At 37.5% G+C, this 22,035-nt stretch overlaps 2 protein-coding genes and 2 non-coding genes across 6 annotated transcripts in view; all 4 read left to right on the top strand.

Annotated features, from left to right (window-relative positions):
• The first annotated feature begins 1,706 nt into the window (after positions 1-1,706).
• On the top strand, positions 1,707-17,796 carry nek8 (NIMA-related kinase 8). Of its 3 annotated transcripts, XM_089121368.1 has the most exons (16): positions 1,707-3,237; positions 3,340-3,522; positions 8,266-8,471; positions 8,763-8,995; positions 9,089-9,220; positions 9,309-9,517; positions 9,614-9,693; positions 9,863-10,050; positions 10,135-10,282; positions 10,853-10,929; positions 12,007-12,124; positions 12,296-12,446; positions 15,230-15,393; positions 15,488-15,640; positions 16,960-17,118; positions 17,296-17,796. In XM_089121368.1, exons 3-16 carry the CDS (start codon positions 8,336-8,338, stop codon positions 17,322-17,324), a joined length of 1,977 nt encoding a protein of 658 aa, XP_088977494.1. In that variant the 5' UTR covers positions 1,707-3,237; positions 3,340-3,522; positions 8,266-8,335; the 3' UTR covers positions 17,325-17,796. The 3 variants fall into 3 exon arrangements, with proteins under 3 accessions (XP_088977494.1, XP_039527204.2, XP_088977495.1); XM_039671270.2 differs by lacking the exons at positions 1,707-3,237; positions 3,340-3,522 and adding an exon at positions 6,654-6,798; XM_089121369.1 differs by lacking the exons at positions 1,707-3,237; positions 3,340-3,522 and having other exon boundaries at positions 8,334-8,471; positions 8,843-8,995.
• On the top strand, positions 3,104-3,177 carry trnat-agu (transfer RNA threonine (anticodon AGU)). Its single transcript has one exon. It is a non-coding gene; the product is annotated as a tRNA-Thr (tRNA).
• Positions 3,475-3,561, top strand: trnar-ucu (transfer RNA arginine (anticodon UCU)). Its single transcript is given in 2 exon segments — positions 3,475-3,511; positions 3,526-3,561. It is a non-coding gene; the product is annotated as a tRNA-Arg (tRNA).
• Positions 17,797-19,261: 1,465 nt separating the features above from the next.
• traf4a (tnf receptor-associated factor 4a) overlaps positions 19,262-22,035 on the top strand; it is a 40,240-nt gene continuing 37,466 nt past the window's right edge. Inside the window, exon 1 of the mRNA XM_039670957.2 lies at positions 19,262-19,719. Within this exon, the coding sequence (XP_039526891.1) occupies positions 19,577-19,719 (143 nt within the window). The 5' untranslated portion in view covers positions 19,262-19,576. The remainder of the gene's footprint in view (positions 19,720-22,035) is intronic.

Genomic DNA, 22,035 nt, shown 5'->3' with positions numbered 1-22,035 from the left:
ATGATTGTTGTGTTTACGCACACGCGCGCAGAGAATCACTCTCGCTTTGCGTGTCAAGAGCGAAAGTTTGAAGCGAAATTTACGCGCGTGACGCGCGTCAGAATCAAAATCCGTTGGCGGTCATTGTTTTTATGTCGACCGAGCATTCATCAAGAGAGTTACCGCTCTGTATTTACTCTGGAGAGCAGAACAGCGGCGTGGGGATCATCGTCGCCGTATATTTGTGTCCACCGGACCCTTCGGAGCCGAACCGTTTGGCGAGTTTCACCATTTGCTCGCTCCAGGAGCTGCGCTGGATGACGGCCGCTGTCAGCGGTACTTCCGCCTGTCACGCGCCCAGTTTGATGACCTGTTGTCCCGCATCTGAGCGAGGATCACCCTCGCCCGGCCCCTCATCCATCTAATCTAGCTGTCATTTATTTTTGTTTTGATAATAAATAGAGCCAGCCTTCAAAAGTTATTAACCTGTCCTGTGATTTTTTTCTCTCTCTCACGTCCAGACACGAATTTATGCACATATGTTGATTGTCTTTACAACATAATACTATTTCTAGATATGGAATGAATAACATTCAATACAAAATGAACATGTCTCCATATAGAAATAATGTTTTAAGTGATGAAACATTTGCTTTGTTGTGCATAATCCCACCATGCATTTAGTCATATTAACAAAATAATTTATTGAAGCATCCAGACACTTCACCACGTGAGCAAGCAGCTAGGCTCCTGATTGGTTAACGCGGCGCGAATTCACGCCAAAGTTCAGCCAACTTGACGCGCGGATGAGGCGTATTCGCGTCTTCCGCGCCGCGCTCCACGCCTCATTCGCGCCGCAGGAATTTTTCTTGCGGCGTCACCTTTGACCATGCTTCAATATTTGACGTTTTAGGCGCCCTTTAGCGTCACTTACATGACGCGATCCTACGGCGTCATCTAACTGACGCTAAAGGAAAGCGTCAGTTAGAGGACGCGGTTAGGTTTAGGTGTGGGGTGGGGGTAGGGTACACGCGATCCTAGGGCGTCATCTAACGGACGCTAAAGGGCGCCTAAAGCGTCAGATATTGAAGCATGGTCAAATGCTTCCCAAGGCGTCAGTTAGGTGACGCTTTGGGAGTGAGAATGGGCTGTATCATTCGCGCCTGACGCCCTATTCGCGTCTGGTGTGAACGTAGCATTAGTGCGTCGAAGTTGTGATAGCGCTGTCGGCTAACGCGAAATGCTACTATTTACATTCCATGGATGTTTATTCATATATACAATTGTTTTGGACTAAAAACTTCTTCAAATTGGATTGTATGGACGCTTTACAGTGAAACCAAACCATTTTTGTTGGAATGTGGACTAACAGATGGCTAATTGGTGAGTTTCTTCCAGTTTGTGTTGGTTTGTTTTGGCTGTTGGTGGTCTGACAAAGAGACAGATTGTGCCCGCTGTGTTGATTGTATCTTAAAATGGTTTACGTCGTTCGAATCACGAGTTTCTCAGCTTTCCAAAGATATGTATTATGTTTACTTTTGTGTTTGTTTTGTTTTGTCTTTCACAAAGTTAAACCTATAAACCACCCTGTGGGCCGTATACGGCACGTCGGACCACGAAAAAAAAATATCGGACTAATATCGGTATCGGCAAAAGCCAAAGGTGCGGCATCGGTATCGGTATCGGAAGTGAAAAAGTGGTATCGGGACATCCCTAGTTTTAGGCCTACAGCTTATGCAGCATTCAAAAGTTCGGGGTCACTAAGATATCTTAATTAAATTTGATTTAGCATGGATGCATTTGATTATTCAAACGTGACAGTAAATACATTTATGTTACAAAAGTATATCAATTGACATTAATATATGATATTATAATGAGCCTATAGCCTATGTCGCAGTTCAGCTTTGCAAAGAAATTTTTTGTCCATGTGTGAATTTATTAAATTAATTTATAGAATAGAATTAGCATGTAGCCTAGCTAGCCTATGTGGTGCTTATGTTGTTTTTGTTAAGAGAAATGTAACGTTATTTGTTTGCGAAATGGAGTAGTAGGCCTCGAGCGGCACCATAGGCTAATTTTTTTGTAGATTAGCCTACTTTCATCTCCTTAAAACTTTGTATTAAAAATAATTTTGCTTATAAATGTTTGTCTGTCCAAAGGTGCATTCCATTCGACTGTAAGTGGACTGCGAAGTGGACTTCACAGGGTATTTCGCCATCTTAAGTTAGATTCCAATTCGAAGGGAACGAACATGTTCAGTTCGAAGGGCACTGCAAACAGCATAGGGAATAAGGGAACATCGATACATCACTCCACAGGAAGTCAGTGAAGTCCACTTCAACTGATATACCGTGTTCAGGGAGTAGGGAGCAGTGAACACTGCGTAGGGACTCTGTCGAATGGAACGCACCTCAAGATATGGTCCAGCTAATGTGCACGTGTAGAGTAAACAAACAGTTGATGCAGCAATGACAAATGCAATTGGATCTTTTAATTTCCATATTGATGGTTGCGATTGGACCGTCATTCTCTTCTGTAATGTAGGCTACGTGTTCAAGTTATGGGCTGGTAGGCCTGCCTATTTTCAGTTCTCAAACACTTTCAAGCGCTCTAGTATGGCAAGCCGTTTTAGCTTTTATTCATCTCTAGGATATGAATTCTTGATATCAACAATTACATTCTTGATATCAACAATACGCCTTATTCACGGCAGCGCCATCTTTGATTTTTAATGAGAATGAAAGCGAGGCTGTGAGGGATAGACTTGCATCTCTTCAATGGGCTGTATTGTTATTTAATGTGTTTTCGGATTGTTCAGCTCATGAAACACTGGAAAAATATCTTTCCAAGAAATGTCAGTTGACAAAAATCTCCCGACAATGTAAGCTGTGGAAAATTGTAAGTAATCCAGCCGCTTTATTCAGCTTTTTACAGCGGATGCCATTGGGAACACGGTGAGTCTATCCCTCACAGCCTCACTTTCATACCTGTCATGGCGGTGCTCTGAATAAGGTCTATTACAAACGGCTTGCCATACTCTAGTGCCTTTTCCACAAGTCACCTCTATCGTCAGGTTTAATTTTGAGGTGCCCCCCCTCCCCTTCTTTGACACCTACGGTTCGGCGCCGTGGCTTAGTTGGTTAAAGTGCCTGTCTAGTAAACAGGAGATCCTGGGTTCGAATCCCAGCGGTGCCTTTTGAAACATGGGCAATGAACAGCAATCGCGAAACGGCGTCCCTGTCCTGCAATCCAATGGTAAGTCGGTGGACTCAGTGAAATCTGTGGATTCCCCGCTTTTTTTATATTTTCTTTGGCCTGGTTTTTGGAGACTGATAGTGTGTCTGCATTTTGAACCAGGCTTCATTGTGCAGAGACCCGATCCCGACCTTCCGTTCTTGCTCACAGACTCGAGCATACAAACTCAGTGCCGGACAGGCAAAAGCCCGGACTCCCCGGAGGAGAAGACTCACGTGGCCCATCTGTGCGGCGGCCGGCTCTGTGGCGCAATGGATAGCGCATTGGACTTCTAGGTTGGTTGAGGTAATTCAAAGGTTGTGGGTTCGAGTCCCACCAGAGTCGCAGCTTTTGTTTTTAGTGTTGCCCTCAGTTAACAGAAACTTTATCTCCGTTGTGTTCTCAACATATTAATTTAAATAATTTCAAAATGCAATTGTCCGATAACGGTCCAATGAGTTGTAGGTTTAAGTGAAATGGAAAAATCAACACATTTTTTTTCAAGCATTATAAAAGTTTAGCTAAATGTAGACTACCAATCGATAGCCTATAATCATGTAATCTTGTGTAGAGTTAATGCGCTTTAAGATCTTTTTTTTTGCCATCAGCCACAAGAGGGCAGCAGACAGCAACAAATGTCATGGTTGGTTCTTCGTTATCTAAAGTTAAACCGACTAAGTCGGTTACAATGTGGTGAAACATTACATTTTCTTTGTTGTACCGAGGTCTGAACAATGAAATTAACAGATTGGGAAGATTAGATCCTTTGTCGATGTCTGTATTTCTTTGTGCAGTCTGTATGCGTGGGTGTTCCAAACCCTATTTGTTAACTAAGTTTTGCTGAATAAATGCTACTGTTTTGTAATCATACTTCAGAACTTACAATAGGCTGTTAATCATGACTCAGCAATAAATAGGACAATTCTGGATCTGGAAGAATTTCCTCTTTTTCATCTAATCATGGACTATTATTATGTCTTCAAAACATGTACTGTACATAACCGTTTCATTATTCATTCACATTTGTAGCCTAGTTTCGAATAGCCTATTGTTCAGTTTCTAATGTCGTTATTCTGACTGTGGAGGACTGAAGCAGAGATTTTTAAATAGTAATTGAATATTTAAATGTCAAGACATACAGCATATAAAAATACATTTCCAAGAGTAAGGCTTCAGCACATTTGAAAAGGTCATTTTGTGAACTTTTCACCTTTCAAACCACTTCTATTTCTGTTAAACCACAGTCTCTTTGCTCTGTTTAGTTATTATTGCTATGTTTATGAATAAGTATGTTAGGTCCTTCAGGTCAGATTATTTATATATTTTTAGGAGATTTGAGTCATAAAATACAGCAAAATTATGAACTTTTTTTAAACAAAAGAACCTTTGGCTGAAACATATTTTATTGCTGCCCTCACTGTTTTGAAACTATGCTTTTACTTTTCCAGAACCAGCTTGGTTACATGTTTGGTTCATCCCATAAAGCACACTGTAATTCAAGTTTGAAATGTTTCATGCCTCAGAATGTGACAGTCAGTGATCAGGAATGTTCAGTGTTTATATACTCACCGGAACTGCTTTGTAATTTAGGAGAACAATATGAGGCCAAAGGACACTGCCGAAACTCATTCTCACAGGCGTTACTCTTGAATAATTTAAAAATAGCCATTGAAATGAATGAAAGAGTTTCATCTTGGGTTAATGTGTTTTTTATATTAGAACTTTGTCAGCATGAACAGATGATGAAGATCATTTATCCTGTTTTGAAACTTGTGAAATGAATCAAACATAATTATTTTATTTATAGGAACTTAAAATGTTGCATGTGCTCCTGAGATTTAAACGCATCTGACTGAAGTCTAAATCACTTCATATGGCCAAAAAGATGGTTCAGAAGGTTACCGTACAGATAAGCCAAGAAAATATTTTGTGGACACTATCTCACCTGTAGGCCTTAAATCATCAGTGAACAATCTTATTGAGAATCAAGTGACACTATAATATTGTGTAAAGGCAGTCCACTGGTAATTTTGTGTTTTGTGGTGTTGAGAAGAATGTGTGACTCAACCCCCTTTAAAGGTCTTGATAGGCCAAAAACATGAAGCCAGTTAGATGTTGAGGGAAGAAGTTACAGAGAATTACAAATTCCCGATAGTAAACTGATGCTTCGTCCAATTTTGATGACTCCAAGTGCTTGTGCTACTTCAGGTACGAAGAACAAATGAATTTGCAACGGTCGCTTTGTCTTCTAACTGTTGTGGTGCGATGCAACAATGGTGGCATCTGATGTAGAAATGGTGTTAGCTTTTATGGACAGACATCAGTGTTTATCCAGCATCAAAGCCTGATTGCTACCCAACAGGGAACGTATACTCAGAACTTCCCGAACGTTCTGGCAAGGTTCTTAAACACTTGAACAACCGTTCTTCCTGTACTGCAAACATAACCCCAGCAAACACGGAACGTTTCCCTAATGTTCCCGAATGGTGCCATGAGGTTTTTTTTTTTTTTGGGGGGGGAACCAAACAAGAATGTTATATGAACGTTCCATGTAGGTTATTTTTAGGTTACATTTTTATATCGTAAGGAGAATGTTCCAGGAACATTCCCTTAACCTTAATTGGCTTGCTGGGATAGAACCTAAATTGGCTTGCTGGGACCTTTGTTAAATGTTATCTCTTTAATAGACCGGCGGCACCTCATGGAGAGGCACAAACGTTTTAGTTCAGTGTACTTTGCTGGTGGAATGATCTTCCCAAGGCTCCAAAAACTGATCTGGACGATGACATCACTTTTTTTCTCCATAGAGGCTTTGTAAATTAAGTTAATAACTTTTTTTTACAACAAAAATGAACCATCACAGAACTTACTATGGTGCTGGACTATGATGCTGTTTTCTTCTTTCTTCGTTATTCATTTATTATTTTCCTGTTATCACTATGTGAAGCGAACAATCTGTAGGCTATTGTAAAGACCCCATACAAATAAAGGTGACCATTGTCACCAATGATGTTCTCCACGATCAACTTATTTCACAATGCTTTTAAGAAACACAGCCCTGAGCGAGGACTGAAACTACAAGCAATTCTTTTTTTTGCCTCTTTAAGATGAATCGTTTGTTTCCTCTATCGTTAGCCGCTTTGGTCAAAAGCGTCTACTAAATGAATACATGCAATACTCAAAACATTAGTAGCCTAGGCTACAACAAAAATGTTATTTATATTTTTGAACGTTTTTCTGAAACATTTAAACTGGATGTTATATTTAAACGTACAACTATTATTTTTTTCAGATGGTTCTGAACTTCTGAGAACATTAAAAAGTAATGTTCCCACAATAATAGCTAGCAAATAGCTATTTTTTAAGCTGGGTAATAAATGAACACAAACTTCACAAATAAGACATTTGAAGTAACATAGCTGGTGTCAGAGTCAGTTCCCCCTGCTCATGTGCTGTAGTTTGTCCCCTCTAAATCTCTGTAGGGGTACAGGAAGTGTTGCCTATAGTGACGGGGCGCGTTTAGAATCCCGAAAACATGGAGAAGTACGAGAAGATTAAAGTGGTCGGCAGAGGAGCATTCGGGTAAATAACACAACGAACGCGTTATTGGTTCGCGAAATGGTTTTAGTGACGTGCACTTGTCTGCTTGAACTAGTTGGTTTACAAAAATATTATTGTACGCTCTAAACTCGGTAGAAGTTTTACTTGAGAAACTCAGTTGAAGAGCTTTAAATCTGCAGCTCTCCTCTCAGTATCAGCGCGAGCTGTAGCGGAAGATACAGCGCATCACTGTCTCGCGTTTCCGCATTCCATCAGTACAGTTAGAGCCATTATCACCCTATTCAACGAGTTACAGTGGCATTAAGAGTTTGAATAAGATTTCGACACTCTTGCTTTCAAATGAAAAAGAAAAAAAGAACTGTTAGGCAATGAGTAGTTTGCCCTACTACTCGTTTTAAATTTCCCTGGAATGTTTACAGCTTTCCTAATGGAAATTGCTTTCGTAATTTAGGAATCTTAACGGTCCAGTTCCAAACATGATGTAAACAATTACACTTAGAATTGACACTTTCTCACCTTTTAGCCTAAGTTCAAATGTGGGTAGCCTATTGTTTGTGTGAAAATTGTTGTCTACTCAAAATTCAAAGTTTATGGCATAAAATAAACGTATTGGAGAAGTAGCCTAAACATGTTTTAACATTTATTATTTAATTAAAGTAGTCAAAGTAAATTAAAAAGTTAAGGGTTTATTAGCTTTTGAAACCTTGTGGTAAAAGAAGTGCTTTGAATTGGATTGACTGGATACTTCAAATCTTAAAAGTAATGCATTTTTTTTAAACTGTACTTGCAGGTAATAGGCCTATAATATAGAATGAAATAAAGGCATCTTAAGTGTACTAATAGAGCACTTTCATGAGAGTTTCTTAACACACTTCAATACACTTTAAAAAAGTGCACTTTGTAATAAAGTCATATTAAAAGTTTTACTATAAAGTAGGCCTACATTTAAAATTAGGATTCAGTTCTTTGTCTTGTCTTATTAATGTTAGTGGTTTGTTTCTCCAATGATTCCCTGAGTTTTTCTGCCTTTACTGTTGAGTTTTTGTATTTTTCCAAAAACACGTATACTTGATAGCCATTTGAACTAGTGTGTTAGAATTCGCAATTAATAGATAGTACTAATCTTAAGTTAACTAAATTCGGTTACAATTAATTTGGCTTAATTACTGAAGTTTGATGTACTTACTATAGTAATTATAACAAAGCATTTGATATCACTTTAAAATAAAGTGTTACCTACGTTCTAAATAGAGAATTACAAAAGTATAATTACAAATATATTTAAATACACAAAATACAAGTTTCAATTGAAATGACATTAAAGTATGATGTGGTTTACCATAAATGCTTGTCAGTACATTCGTCAGTACACTTTAACCTGTTATTTCAACCTCTATCCTGAAAGCTAAAATTGTATCCTGAAAGCTAAAATTCTGTGAATGTAACATCCACACATTGACCTGCATCCTGACTTTTTATCTGATACAGGATAGTGCACCTTTGTCGCAGACGCACCGATGGCGCGCTGGTGATCTTGAAGGAAATCCCAGTTGAGCAGATGTCCCGAGATGAACGTCTCGCGGCCCAGAATGAATGCCAAGTCCTCAAGTTACTCAGTCACCCCAACATAATTGAGTATTATGAGAACTTCCTGGAGGACAAGGCGCTAATGATCGCTATGGAATATGCTCCAGGTATACACTTTTTGATGGTCACTTAACGTGTTCCTACAGTTCCTACAGTCCCACATAATATTTATTACTGTGATGCAAAAAAAAAATGTAAAGTGTATGGTAGGAGTTATTTTAAAGCCTTTAATCTGGATTCCTTTTAATACAAAAAAAGTGTCATCACAGTAATGTCACGTTTTTAAAAAAAAATATGATGGACAATCATTTTCTTTATGCATAATATAATAAAATAGGTAATATAATAAGCATTTTGAATTATGGTTCAATAACCTTTTCTCTTTATGATTATCCTAGGTGGAACCCTGGCTGATTACATACAGAAACGCTGCAACTCCTTGTTAGATGAGGATATAATATTACATTTCTTTGTTCAGATCTTACTGGCCCTTTATCATGTGCACAATAAACTCATCCTACACCGGGACCTCAAAACCCAGAACATACTCCTAGACAAGCACCAGATGATAGTCAAAATAGGAGACTTTGGAATCTCAAAAATTCTTGTTAGCAAGAGCAAAGCTTATACTGTAAGTAAGAAAATTGTCTGTAGTACTTCTGCAGTGATTTGAGTCTGACAGCATGCGATTTAATTACAGTCCAGATTCTCCCTCTCATGACAGGTTGTGGGGACACCGTGTTATATCTCTCCAGAACTTTGTGAAGGAAAGCCATACAACCAGAAGAGTGACATTTGGGCCCTAGGTTGTGTGCTTTATGAGCTCGCTAGTCTCAAGAGAGCTTTTGAGGCAGCAGTAAGACACATTTTCTTATTTTCTGCCTGTCTTGATTTTTAAGAATACCAACACGTTAAATGACAAGCTAAGCAACTTCTGTTTCCAGAACCTGCCAGCCTTGGTGCTGAAGATCATGAGTGGCACATTTGCCCCCATTTCGGATCGTTACAGCCCAGAGTTGAGACAACTCATTCTCAACATGCTGAATCTGGACCCATCCAAAAGACCCCAGCTCAATGAGATAATGGCTCATCCCATCTGCATTAGGCCATTGCTCAATCTTTACACTGACATAGGCAACGTCAAAATGCGCAGGTAGATTTATTTTATTTCATTTATCGCGTTTAATTGTACACGTTAAGTATTGTAAATGCACTTATGCACATTGTTTTGGCTATTCTCTCTTTTTAGAATAGAAAAACCACTTTCTGCTGCACAGACAGGCCATCATGGAAGACCTGGTGGACGCGTGACCAGTACCAGAACCAGAGGTGGGGTGTTATTTCCCTAAAGATTGTCTTATTTACTAATGTTATGTTTTAAAGCGTCATCGAATATTTTATTAACCAAACCTGGGCCTTGTTGATAAAACATCAGGTTTGGAGTTCATAGTAAGCTCTGCTGGTTTGACTGTGCCATTTGTTCCATTTCATCTACTAGGAGGACTGTCCTGTCTAACTTCAACAAAGATGATGCACCCATTGCCTTTATCTTCAGTGTACACCTGGGGCAGCGGCATTTCCGTTCCTCTGCGTCTGCCCATGTTAAACACAGAGGTTATACAAGTGTCCCTGGGCCGCACGCAGAAGATGGGCATCACCAAATCTGGGAGGCTCATCACATGGGAGGTGAGATGAAAATGATTTTTATTGAGGATCAATCATATTTTTATTTACGTTTTCAATTTTTATTTCGGCTTGACTCTATGCCAGGCCCCCTCGGTTGGATCCACTGAGCCCACTCTGCCCGGTGCTGTTGAGCAGATGCAGCCCCAGTTTATCTCTCGCTTCCTGGAGGGACAGTCTGGTGTCACGATCAAATCCGTCTCATGTGGTGATCTCTTCACCACCTGCCTAACAGGTATGCTTCTTACAATCCAGAATTTTCCGAGCAGGTTGTGGCATCATCGATTTCAGAATCAACCGGCCCTAATGACGCACTCTGTACAATCAAAACAAACAAGGTTTAGTCACTTTACATGTCCGAAGTGGGAAGTTCTTAGACTTAAGCTGCAAAGTGGACATGACTTTAAGTCTGTGTCTGCAAAATTAAGCACAAAGTGATTTTAAAGTTTACGATAAAATGAAAAAAGGATGAAAGGAGGATGTAATCGCCCCTTTTGACTGTCCGTCCTACAGAGCTCATTAAGTAGCATTTGTTCACACTGCAAAAGCTAATCTCTTGTCCTCTGGCATTGTAGCACAGCGGTGTACATTTGTCTGCTCTAGAGTAAAGGATATGCTATAACTATTCGTCTCTGCAGGGGAATCATTAGTCCCCAGCTGATGTAGAGGATTAAAGGGCTTGACTTCCAGCTCAGTTGCTCTTCTTGTGCAGTGGTTTGCACTGACGGAGAAACAATTGTTGTTTAATTCTTTGTTTATATGCAAGAGCAACCACAATCTGCCTAATTTGCTTTCGGTTCTGCAGACAGAGGTATAATCATGACGTTTGGAAGTGGAAGCAATGGTTGTCTTGGACATGGGAACTCCAACGATGTGACACAGGTAGATTTAGATGATCTGTATTTTTTTTTTTTTTTTTTTTGCGATGGTATATTAGAGATTCTTGCTCAGGGAAGATAAGGATTTAAATAAAATGACCCTATATTAACCTCAGGACTCAAAAATAAAGATGATTTGCTGGCCTGGGATCAGTGGATTTACTGAAACTAAAAAAAATGTTGATTGAAAATTAAATATGAATATTAGATGAAAAACTTAATAAGTTAAAATGCTTAATAAGTTAAAATACTTAATACTTACTTAACTTAAAATAAGTTCAAGTACTAAAATTAAGCTAATAGAAATATATAAAAACAACTAAAAGCACGTAACCAAATTAAATTAACCTATAATTAAAATGAAAACTGAAAAAAATAAAATATTAATAAATACTATAATAGCATAATACTTAAAAAACGAATAGATTCCTGTACAGTTATAATAACTGTATAGATTATTGCAAATTAGATTTTTTCTAACGAAAGCTTGTCTTTATAGGTGTAAAAAATAAAAATAAACAAATGACATTTGTAGTATTAAATAGTATTAAATCAAAAATAAATATAATGAATGTTAAATCCTGCCTCGGCTTGTGATAGAGACTTGGGCCAGTAAGCAACAACCTAGCAAAACCCTAGCAACCAACCAGAAAACCCTAGCAACTGCATAGCAATGTGCTAAAAAAATCTTAGCGACCGCATAGCAACACATTGGAAACCACCCACAATTCTCCTATAGTAACATGATGGCGTCCTGTCCGCAGATCCTGATTTCAACAAGTGCAACATGTTCCTGGATCAACAAATAACGTTCCAATCAACCAATCAGATGTCAAGTTTAGGTTTACCCACCATCTCCTTCTGATTTTAGGGATAATTTGTGGGTAGGGTTCGGCTTAAGGATAGGGATATGGTTAGGATTACATTTTCGGACAGGAATGTTGACCCAGGATCGACAAATTATGTTGACCCAGGAACGGAGCTCGACAAATCAGGACACCTCAAGTGTTTTCTTTCCAAAATGTCAAAATCTAGTGTTAATTATACTCATAGTTCTCCATGTTCCTGTCTTTGTATTCAGCCCAAGATAGTAGAGGCTCTTCTGGGTTATGAGTTGGTCCAAGTGTCCTGTGGAGCATCCCACGTTCTGGCAGTTACCAATGAGCGAGAGGTTTTCTCCTGGGGGCGAGGAGACAACGGTAAATGAGCAACATCACTTGTCACTTGAATACTGTGTTTCTTTGTGTTTCTCTTTGTACTCTTGCAGACAGCAGCAGCAGTGCCTCCAGGCAGACCTGGCATTTTGTGCCCCATCGTTCTCGTTCTCTCTCTCCGCCACACTCACTCTGTATGATGTCTCTGTTTGACAGGCCGGCTCGGTTTGGCCACTCTAGACTGCCACAACTCTCCGCAACAGGTGAGTTTGCCAGCTGATTTTGAAGCCCAGCGTGTGCTGTGTGGTGTGGACTGCTCCATGATCATGAGCACACAGCACCAGATCCTGGCCTCTGGGAACAACAGGTACTCCATATGTACAAAAACAGTATGAAAATATCATATTACTTTAATAAAACATTATATTACATTGGGAAAACTGGAGTAATCTGTCTGTTCAAATGATTTTGGCTGGATGCTTATATTTTATTTATATTTATATTTATGTAAAAAAAAAATGTTTTTGCAAGAAGCTCTTATTTTCACCAAAGCTGGATTTATTTATTCATAAATAGTGTAAAACTTGAATATGAAAAAACGCATTAAATAAAATAATATTATTACAATGAGAAATAAATGTTTCCAATTTGAATATATTTTAAAATATACATTTATGAATTTTCAGCATCATTACGCCAGTCTTCGGTGTCACATGATCCTTCAGAAATCATTCTAATATGCCGATTTGCTGCTCAAGAAACATTTCTTATTATAATCAATGTTGAAAACAGTTGTGCTGCTAAATGTTTTTTTGTGGAAACTGTGAAACATTTTTTTATCATTATTCTTCAAATGAACAGTGATTATTTGAAATAGAAATCTTTAAATCTTTTGTAGCATTATGTATGCCTTGCTGTCACTTTTGATCAATTCATGATCGATTCTTATTGCAACAAAATGCACTGTAAATCATTATTTATTTATTATTTACTTCCACATTGAATGATGGGTAATGTCGGTATTTAGCTCAAAGCATGTTCGTTAAATTATATAATCAGGAAAAAAATATATATTTTCCAGTTCAAATTTCACAGAAAACCCAGATTTCCCATTAGTAATGATGACATCATGTGCTCATGACTTTAAGGCTGCATAACTTCAGATGGTATGCGGTTGGTTGAGGTGTTGACTGTCACAGATACCCAGATGTGTCTATATTTTGACATGTTAATGGTAATGAGCCTCAATGTGGATTTTGCAAAAGCCTGGTATGAGTCTAATTGCAATTATAAATAATAATGCATCTCAAAATGTAAAAAAAAAATCTCACCATGAATGAAGTCTTGCTTACGTTAGGCAGTTTTTCACAGATTGCCAAACCAGTTTAGGGACTTAACACTCCTCATTCCTCTTTCAGCATTTAAAAAGACTGAATTATGAAGACATTTCATCACAGGAAATGACCAACACAATGACCATATTTTAAATAACAGTCACACCCTGTCAGCCGCACCATCTGACCCTAACCTAACCCAGATTTTCAGAATAAACCAGTTGCCCTTTTTGAAAAAGAAGTACACAGTAGCATACTTTAAAAAAGAACACTGATTGACACTTAATTGAATGTAGTTTAAATTTCGTATTGAATGCAATTAGCTGAACTTTAGAGTGCTTTTTTGACCCACTTTAGACTTAAGTACATCTTTATATGTCATTTCACAATTACTTCTATTGTCTTTAAAATAGAGTGCACTGCCAAATGTACTGACAATGGAAAACTAAAATATACTTTAATGTCATTTCTTTTGAAACTTGTACTGTAAGTAATTTATTTAAATATATTTGTATATTATACAAATATTTATAGTATAGTTGCCATTTACATTTGTAATGATGAAGTTGTAGTTTATTACGTAACATACATTAACTTTAAATATAATATCAAATAACAATCTGCATTAAAATGATAATCAAGTGCTTAGTATGTTAGTTTGTACATCATAATTAAGTGTACTTCTTTGTAAGCATGACAAACGATTATTCAAAATTAAAATCCACTCAACAGTAAAACTTTTAATTTGACATGATTACAAAGTGCACTTTTGAAAAGTGTTCTTCAGTCTGTTAGGAAACATTGACATTGAATGCCCGGTTTTAAAGGCTTTAAAGGAGTAGTTCACTTTTGAAAAAACTTTTGCTGATAATTTACTCATCCAAGATGTCCATATCATTCTTTCTTCAGTCGAAAAGAAGTTAAGATTTTTGACGAAAACAGCATTTTTCTCCATATACTGTAATGCACTTCACTGGGAACCAAACGGTTCAAGGTCCAAAAGACACTTTCAGTACAAACTGCAAACTGTTCAAAGGGCTTTAAACGATTCCAGACAATGAATAAGGGTCTTATCAAGCGAAACGATCGCTCATTTAAATAAAAAATAACAAAGTTTAAGTTTTATAAGCTCAAATGCTGCCTTGCTCTGTTCTGTGACGCACGTTTGTGACTCTCCTGTTCGAACTCGTTCATCAAAATGAACGAATCTTTTTCCGAGTCATTTGGTTCATTCAACAAACGAAACGGACAAATTGACTTGGAAAAAAGATTTGTTCATTTTGATGAACGAGTTCGAACAGGAGACTCACGAACGTGCATCACAACAGAGCAAGGCGACCATTTGAGCTTATAAAACTTAAACTTTCTTGTTATTGTTTAAAAATGAGCGATCGTTTCGCTTGATAAGAACCTTATGCATCGTCTGGAATGGTTTAAAGCCCTTTGAACAGTTTGCAGTTTGCACTGAAACTGTCTTTTGGACCTTGAACCGTTTGGTTCCCACTGAAGTGCATTATATGGAGAAAAATCCTGGAAGGTTTTCATAAAAAACCTTAATTTCTTTTCGACTGAAGAAAGAAAGACATGGACATCTTGGATGACATGGGGGTGAGTAAATTATCAGCAAAGGTTTTTTGAAAAGTGAACTACTCCTTGTCTGTGAAACCAGGCCTTTAAATGGCTTTTTTGTTTGATAAATATTATAGTATCTGCAAGTAGATTTTTTTGATATACTGAAGTACACTACAAGTGCACGTTCAATGCTTTTCACAGCTAAAGTGATATTTGAATGAATAAATAACCATCTTCAATGCAGATTTAACAAGCTGGGTTTGGATAAGGTCTCAGGCACAGAGGAGCCCCCATCTCACTGTCAGGTGGAGGAGGTCCACACGTTCCAGCCGGTCCAGTCTGCTCCTCTAAATATTGAGAAGATTGTTTACGTAGACATCGGCACAGCACACTCTGTTGCAGTCACAGGTCAGAGCACTTCATTCACATTACAACTCAATGTGCTGTTTTGACTTAGACTGAGGACCGACTCACAGCCTATGAGTGTGTGTCCTAAATTCAGAGAAAGGTCAGTGTTTCACCTTCGGCAGTAACCAGCATGGACAGCTTGGCTGCAGTTCCCGCAGAACCAGTCGAGTGCCCTATCAAGTTTCAGGACTGCAGGGAATCACCATGGCCGCGTGTGGCGATGCTTTCACTCTGGCTATTGGAGCAGGTAAACAAGACATTTACTACTGAATCTCACAAAACAGGTCACATTGAAGTCTGATGAAGCTGATTTCTATGAGAATTAAGATTTTTTAAATTGTATTGTCATGAATCATGACAACAAAGTATACTCCTGCCCCAATTTTCATTACAATGCATTCAGACTTGATGATCCTGATTTTTGCACCCATGATTAATAAGTGTGCATGGTAATTATTGTAAAACAGTAATTTTTATAGTATTATAGTGTGAAAAAGTTCTGTAATACAATGTATTTTAACCATCTGATTTTTAAAAGCTATCTTAAACCATTCAGGTTTAATGTTTATTGGTAAATTGTTACATCCAATCCAGCATGGGTAAAAAAAACCTCTTGAAGTATTAATTCAACAAAAGCCTAAAAATTGCTAATGCTAATAATTTATTCCGATGGTCCATTTTAGACATTCTACTAACTCTAAGTAACTTTGCATCTACATGTCAACTAACTCTCATCATTAGAGTATTAGTAGACTGTTAGGTTAGGGTTATAGGTGTTAGGGTTCGTATAAGTTGACACGTATAAGTCGAAAACTTACTTATAGTTAGAATGTCTAAAGTGGGTCATCAAAATAACGTGTTACCCGTTTAGTTTTGCATTGTTCATGACAATTGGAGGGAATTTTTTTGTCGCAATACAAAGGAATGTAATGGTCCTATTACAGAGGAAAAAGCTATATATATATATATATATGAAGAGTTCAGATGCAAAAGCCTCTAAGTGCCATTTGAAAATTTCTTCTAGAATGATCATTTTTATCAAGCTTGTATATTTAAGTTTAGTGATTTCACTTAAATGGCAATGATAATTACCTATTAATTGTTATTTAAGTGAAATTACTGAACTTAAATGTACAAGTTTGATAAAAATCATCATTAAAGATGAAAATTTCAAATGGCATTTAGAAGCTTTTGCATCTGAACTCTTCATATATATATATCCCATTGATAGTGGGATAAACATTGAACTGGACAACCAAACTACATGAACTACTCAAAATAAATGCAATGCATCCCAGACAAGGCTGCTATCAAACCATCATTTTCTTCCGTCCCAGAATGTGCTCTGGTGGGGGCAGGTAGGTTAATTAATGTGACATGTGGATAAAGGTCAGCATGTAACCCCGACTGTGTCCCAGAGGCTTAGAAGACTCTGAAGACCTTTATTGTTTTATGTTGTCTTTGTTCATTCATGATTCTCAGAGGATCTGACATGCAAAGAAATAGACTGACAAAGATGTTATTCAGCCAAATTGTGAGTAAATGTTCTGCTCCTTCATTCGGCAGAGGGGGATGTGTACACCTGGGGTAAAGGGGCACGTGGTCGACTTGGAAGGAAAGAAGAGGATTCTGGGATACCAAAGACAGTGCAGCTCGATGAGAGCCACCCTTTCACTGTCACGTCAGTGGCTTGTTGCCATGGAAACACACTGTTGGCTGTGAAACGTAATGTGCAGCTATAATTACTTACACTAATGTTTACAGAATCTAGGCATTTGTTGTAATGTATTTGTTGCAATTATCTATTGTTGATTTGGCATTACAAATGTTGTCATTGTTCTCTCATCAGTCCTTACAACACGGTGACTATATTCTTACTCATCATTTCTCTCCTTTCCTCAGCATTTTTTGAAGAGCCTGTTTCAAAGTGACAGTGCTGCCTCTGCCGAATTCCTCCACACACTCCGCAGAAGAGGCATAAGGATTGGACGCGATACTGTCGCCTCATTGAGAATTATAAGCCATGCGTTTACAATGTAACGTGATTTCCAGCTATGTAAAGCTTTTTTTGAACACTTGTAAATAACTGTTTACTTATAAGAGCAGAATTGCACTAATTCCCTATTTGCAGTATTACTTATTTTTGAATTAGGTTAAAATTAATCCTAAATATGTAGTATGTTAATATAATGCCTGATTCCTCACTGAGGCCGGTCTGAATGGAAGAAAAAAATGCTAAATGATTTTTGTCAAGATAATAAAGTGCTGCTTATGTTTCCACCTAATTGGAAGTTAAAGCACAATTTCTAAAGTAAATGTATGCCTGCTGGACATTATGACAGTTCTACTGTGGGAGTTTCTATTTGTGGCTAATATATATATATATATATATATATATATATATATATATATATATATATATATATAAGCTTTAATAATAAAAATACATTTATAATTTAGAATAAAATATTCTTTATATTCTTTCTTATATTCTTTATATTTTTATTGTAATTCTAATCATTGACTATTTTTAGCTAGAACAATTCTAATATGAATGCATATGAATTTATATTGCCTATTAAAAAGCACAATCTTGTTTTATTTTAGGTTGAACCCCATCGAGAGCTCATGCGTCCATCATGCTATGATGTAATTGTTGTGCAATACGTGATGCTCGAGCGTGTCATTAATGTAGCGCGCGCCTTTCCATGCAAAACATATTTACCGTTGACGAGAGTTTAATATGTTAAAATGAAGCCGATGTATTAAATAGTCTTACTCTAATAAACTGTCTTACATTATTTCCATGATTTCTGTTGCTGTTGTTGTTCTGTTGACGTAATGTCTGCTCTTGGACGAATGTCGTGCGTTTTTCACCGATAGAGGGAGTCGTTTGCCTTACAAATAACTTTCTACAACATGTGATTGACTTTGTATGCACACTTTTGGAGTGCTATTTAATAAATAAAAATTCGTTTTCTTCTTTATTCGCTTTTTATATCGTTATTGATAGTCTAATACTGCGTGTATATGGATGTAGCCTACAATTTTTGTTTTAAAAATATATTCATATGTTACAATGAAATGGGCAGGAGTACAACTACTGTATTTTTATAGGCTATTCAAGATGTGAATAATGGAAATTTTTTTTTGCATAATAAGCACACACATTTTAAACAAAAATGTTTATACCCTTAAAAAAGTAAAGGTTCTTTATTGACATCATGGGTCCATGAAGCACCATTAACATCCATGGAACCTTTCCATTCTTTATTGACATAGTGGTTCCAAGTAGAACATTTAACATCCATAGAAGCTTTCCATTCTTTATTGACATAGTGGTTCCAAGTAGAACATTTAACATCCATAGAAGCTTTCCATTCTTTATTGACATAGTGGTTCCAAGAAGAATCTTTAACATCCATGGAACCTTTCCATTCCAAAAAAGTTTGTTTTTTAAAGTGGAAAGGGTTCTTCAATCTGATCTTCACACAATTTAAAGAACTGTTCATTGAAAGGTTTTTTAAGGAACCAAAAACTGTTCTTCTGTGGCATTAGCCTACTGCAAATGTAACCACAGAAGTTATCACCCTATTTTGACTTTATAAAATAGTTTTGTTTAAAAACCATTCGGTTGCGAGAGAAATCCCGGCCATTAATGGCATACATTCTATTAAAATAATCCCTTACTTGGCTACATTATAACGCTCACAGAGAGTATTACTGTAAATAACAGTGAATAAGCCTGCCCTTCTGATTTGTTGCGGGGCTGAGAGGGATTTAAACGTGGCTCCTCCCTCATGAATAGTGGGTGGGGCCTGATATACCTAAACAGATGGGATCCGAGCTTTGTCTCCAGGCTGTCAGTGTTATACTCGACAGGCGCTGTGAGTGTTTCTCATCGCGTGCATCATCTCGGTTCATCAAAGAGCTCGAGCGCTGCATTGACAGCCTCGTCATACAGACAGATCGTCGGGTTTAAGCTGTCATCCTGATGGTGGATCGAGCCGCCGTGTTGTTGCTCGAAAGAGGAAGCTGAGAAGGAACAATACCGACGGTTTGGGAGCGCAAGCCTGTGTGTCGTTGGCAAGTGAATATCAGTTTTCATACGCGCTCTGTCAGCGCCTTGTTGCAGAGGACAACAAACGACAGTCTCTATAGACGCTCAGTGTAAAAACCAGCAATGCCGGGGTTCGACTACAAGTTCCTGGAGAAGCCCAAGAGACGCTTTCAGTGTCCTCTGTGTAGCAAAGCAATGAGGGAACCCGTCCAAGTTTCCACATGTGGACACAGATTCTGCGATACCTGTCTGCAGGAATTTCTCAGGTAAGGAAACGTATTTGAGAAACGTATATTTGCGTCAGTAATGACAAACTACGCACAACCAACCTTGTAAGTTAAGCAGTGGAGTGTATTCGAGTTTCGTCATTCATCGTTTCAACACAGGGCAGTCAGTCATATTTGTGCTACAGTTAACATTTTTATTTCTGCCCGAAGGCCTTGAGGTGATTTGGCGGCCAATAGGATACGGATACTAGTAACTAGGGGGTGTTCTGAATGCAAAATGTATTGCAAATTTAGTTAGTTGCTGTTTAGTGTCACGAGACATAAACTGACAGATGGGTGTGTATGGGAGGGAAATTTAAAATTAACCATTTATTTAGAAACAGAGAAGACAGGTGTATTTACTGTTTAATGAAATACTCCTATCAAAATCTGCACTGCAACATAAGCAAAATAAGAGCAGGGCCATCACTAGTCACATTCAGAAAATTCAGAAAACAAGTACGCCTATAGCCTAAGTGTGGAGACAATATTTTGAATATTTTTCCTTGAGCCTGTCCATTTGTGGTCTACCTTTATAAACTTGGGAGAAAAATATTTTCAGACGTGTGTGTGTGTGTGTATTCAGGCATTAGAGACCCTCAGGTCTGGCCCTGTCTGTCATTTTGACCTGAGGCACTAAGACTCTTTGAGGGGGGGCAGCCAGTCTCAAATATGGGATTGGGAAGGAAAACCTTTATTGGAATCAGTGTGCTGTTCACGCAGCACTAATTTGTGTTAAATGTGATTTGTTTGCTAGGTCATGTAGAAATGACTTGATGCATTAAACAGACATGCTCAAATTTAATAAAAAGTAATGGAAAAATAGCATTACAAATAAAATAAAAATAACTCTGCTGCAGTTTTAGTATTTGTCGACATGTATATTAAACATTGGTTTTATAGCTTTAAGTTTCAACTACCAGGAAATTAAAAACAGTTAACAGTTATAAAGCAGGAGTGCCCTTTAAATGACTCTTCACTACCAATTGTGTAATGTTGTGCAATATCATGGCTACTTATTTGCTTGGGGAATACCATGATGACACTGTAGACATGACATACTAAATGTTTGACAGCTGAGATACTCATTTTCACCTGTGGCATTGACAGCATTAATCATTCATAAAAATAAATAAGAGAAAATATGAGAAAATAAGCTGGAGTGTTGGTACTGACTGGACTATTTATGGACCTTTATGGTTGTTATGCTCTTTTGCTCAGCAGGCTGTAAAAACAGTAATATTATGAAATATCATTGCAATTTAAAATATAATTTATTCCTGTAATGCAAATCTGAATTTTCAGCATCATCACTCCAGTCTTCAGTGTCACATGACCCTTTGGAATTAATTCTAATTTGCTGATTTGCTGCTCAAGAAACATTTCTTCTTATCGATATTGAAAACATTTTGAGTAAACCATGGCAGATTTATCTATTATTTCATACCAAAATCTTTTTAAAAAATATTCATCAATTTAATGTGTCTGAATAAAATCTGAATAAAATTATTAATTTCTTTAGAAAATTCTAATGTAAACACAAACCTTTGAACAAGGTGAGTTATCAGCTTACGTGGGCCTGATTTGGCCTGTGGGAAGCCAGTTGAATAGGATGTCAGTGCAAATGCCTTCATAAATGTTGCACACTAACAGAATATCTTTGTATTTATATTTAGAAAGTTGACAGATCATTGTCTCATGCCAACACTAATATCTGGACACAGCAGAGAAACTTGAGTGCGTGAATTGATTTTTTTGATATACACGATCAATTCAACACTGAACAATAGCAACAAAGGCACAATACGAGTGACAAAGATCTTATCTATTTTTTTCACATGTCCAAACAGGTTTTGGTTCTTTCCTGTCTGCTTGTTCTGGAGTATAATCAGAACTTGTGCTGATGCTGCAGTGAAAGATAAGAGGTTTCGGGTTTGCATCTCGTTCAGATTACAGTGAATGCAATGTCCACTATAGATAGACACTCATAGAAACTGAATTATCATGTACGTTTTGGGATATTGGGAGGAAGAAGGAAGCATTTTGCCTAAGGCTCTGTGTGTTTGTGTTTGCTCTATTCTCAGTAAACCTCTTTCCTCTCACGCCTACTTAGGAGAAAGATCCTTTTAGAATACTATGAAGCTTTGCTCAGTTTTATTTTCTCAGGATTGCTTGAGATAATACAAATAAAAGACGTCTCATGTAAGACTAAATGAAAGCAGACAACACTTATGAGTCATTAGTGTGTCACCGTAAAGAAATCTGATCTACTAAGTAACCTTTTTTCTTTACCAACGTATGTCACCAGATAATGAG

This window comes from Pimephales promelas, chromosome 16 (genome assembly GCF_988280905.1).
Source record: "Pimephales promelas chromosome 16, fPimPro1.hap1.1, whole genome shotgun sequence".
Lineage (NCBI taxonomy): Eukaryota > Metazoa > Chordata > Actinopteri > Cypriniformes > Leuciscidae > Pimephales > Pimephales promelas.
This window is presented reverse-complemented; position numbering and strand designations above follow the sequence as displayed.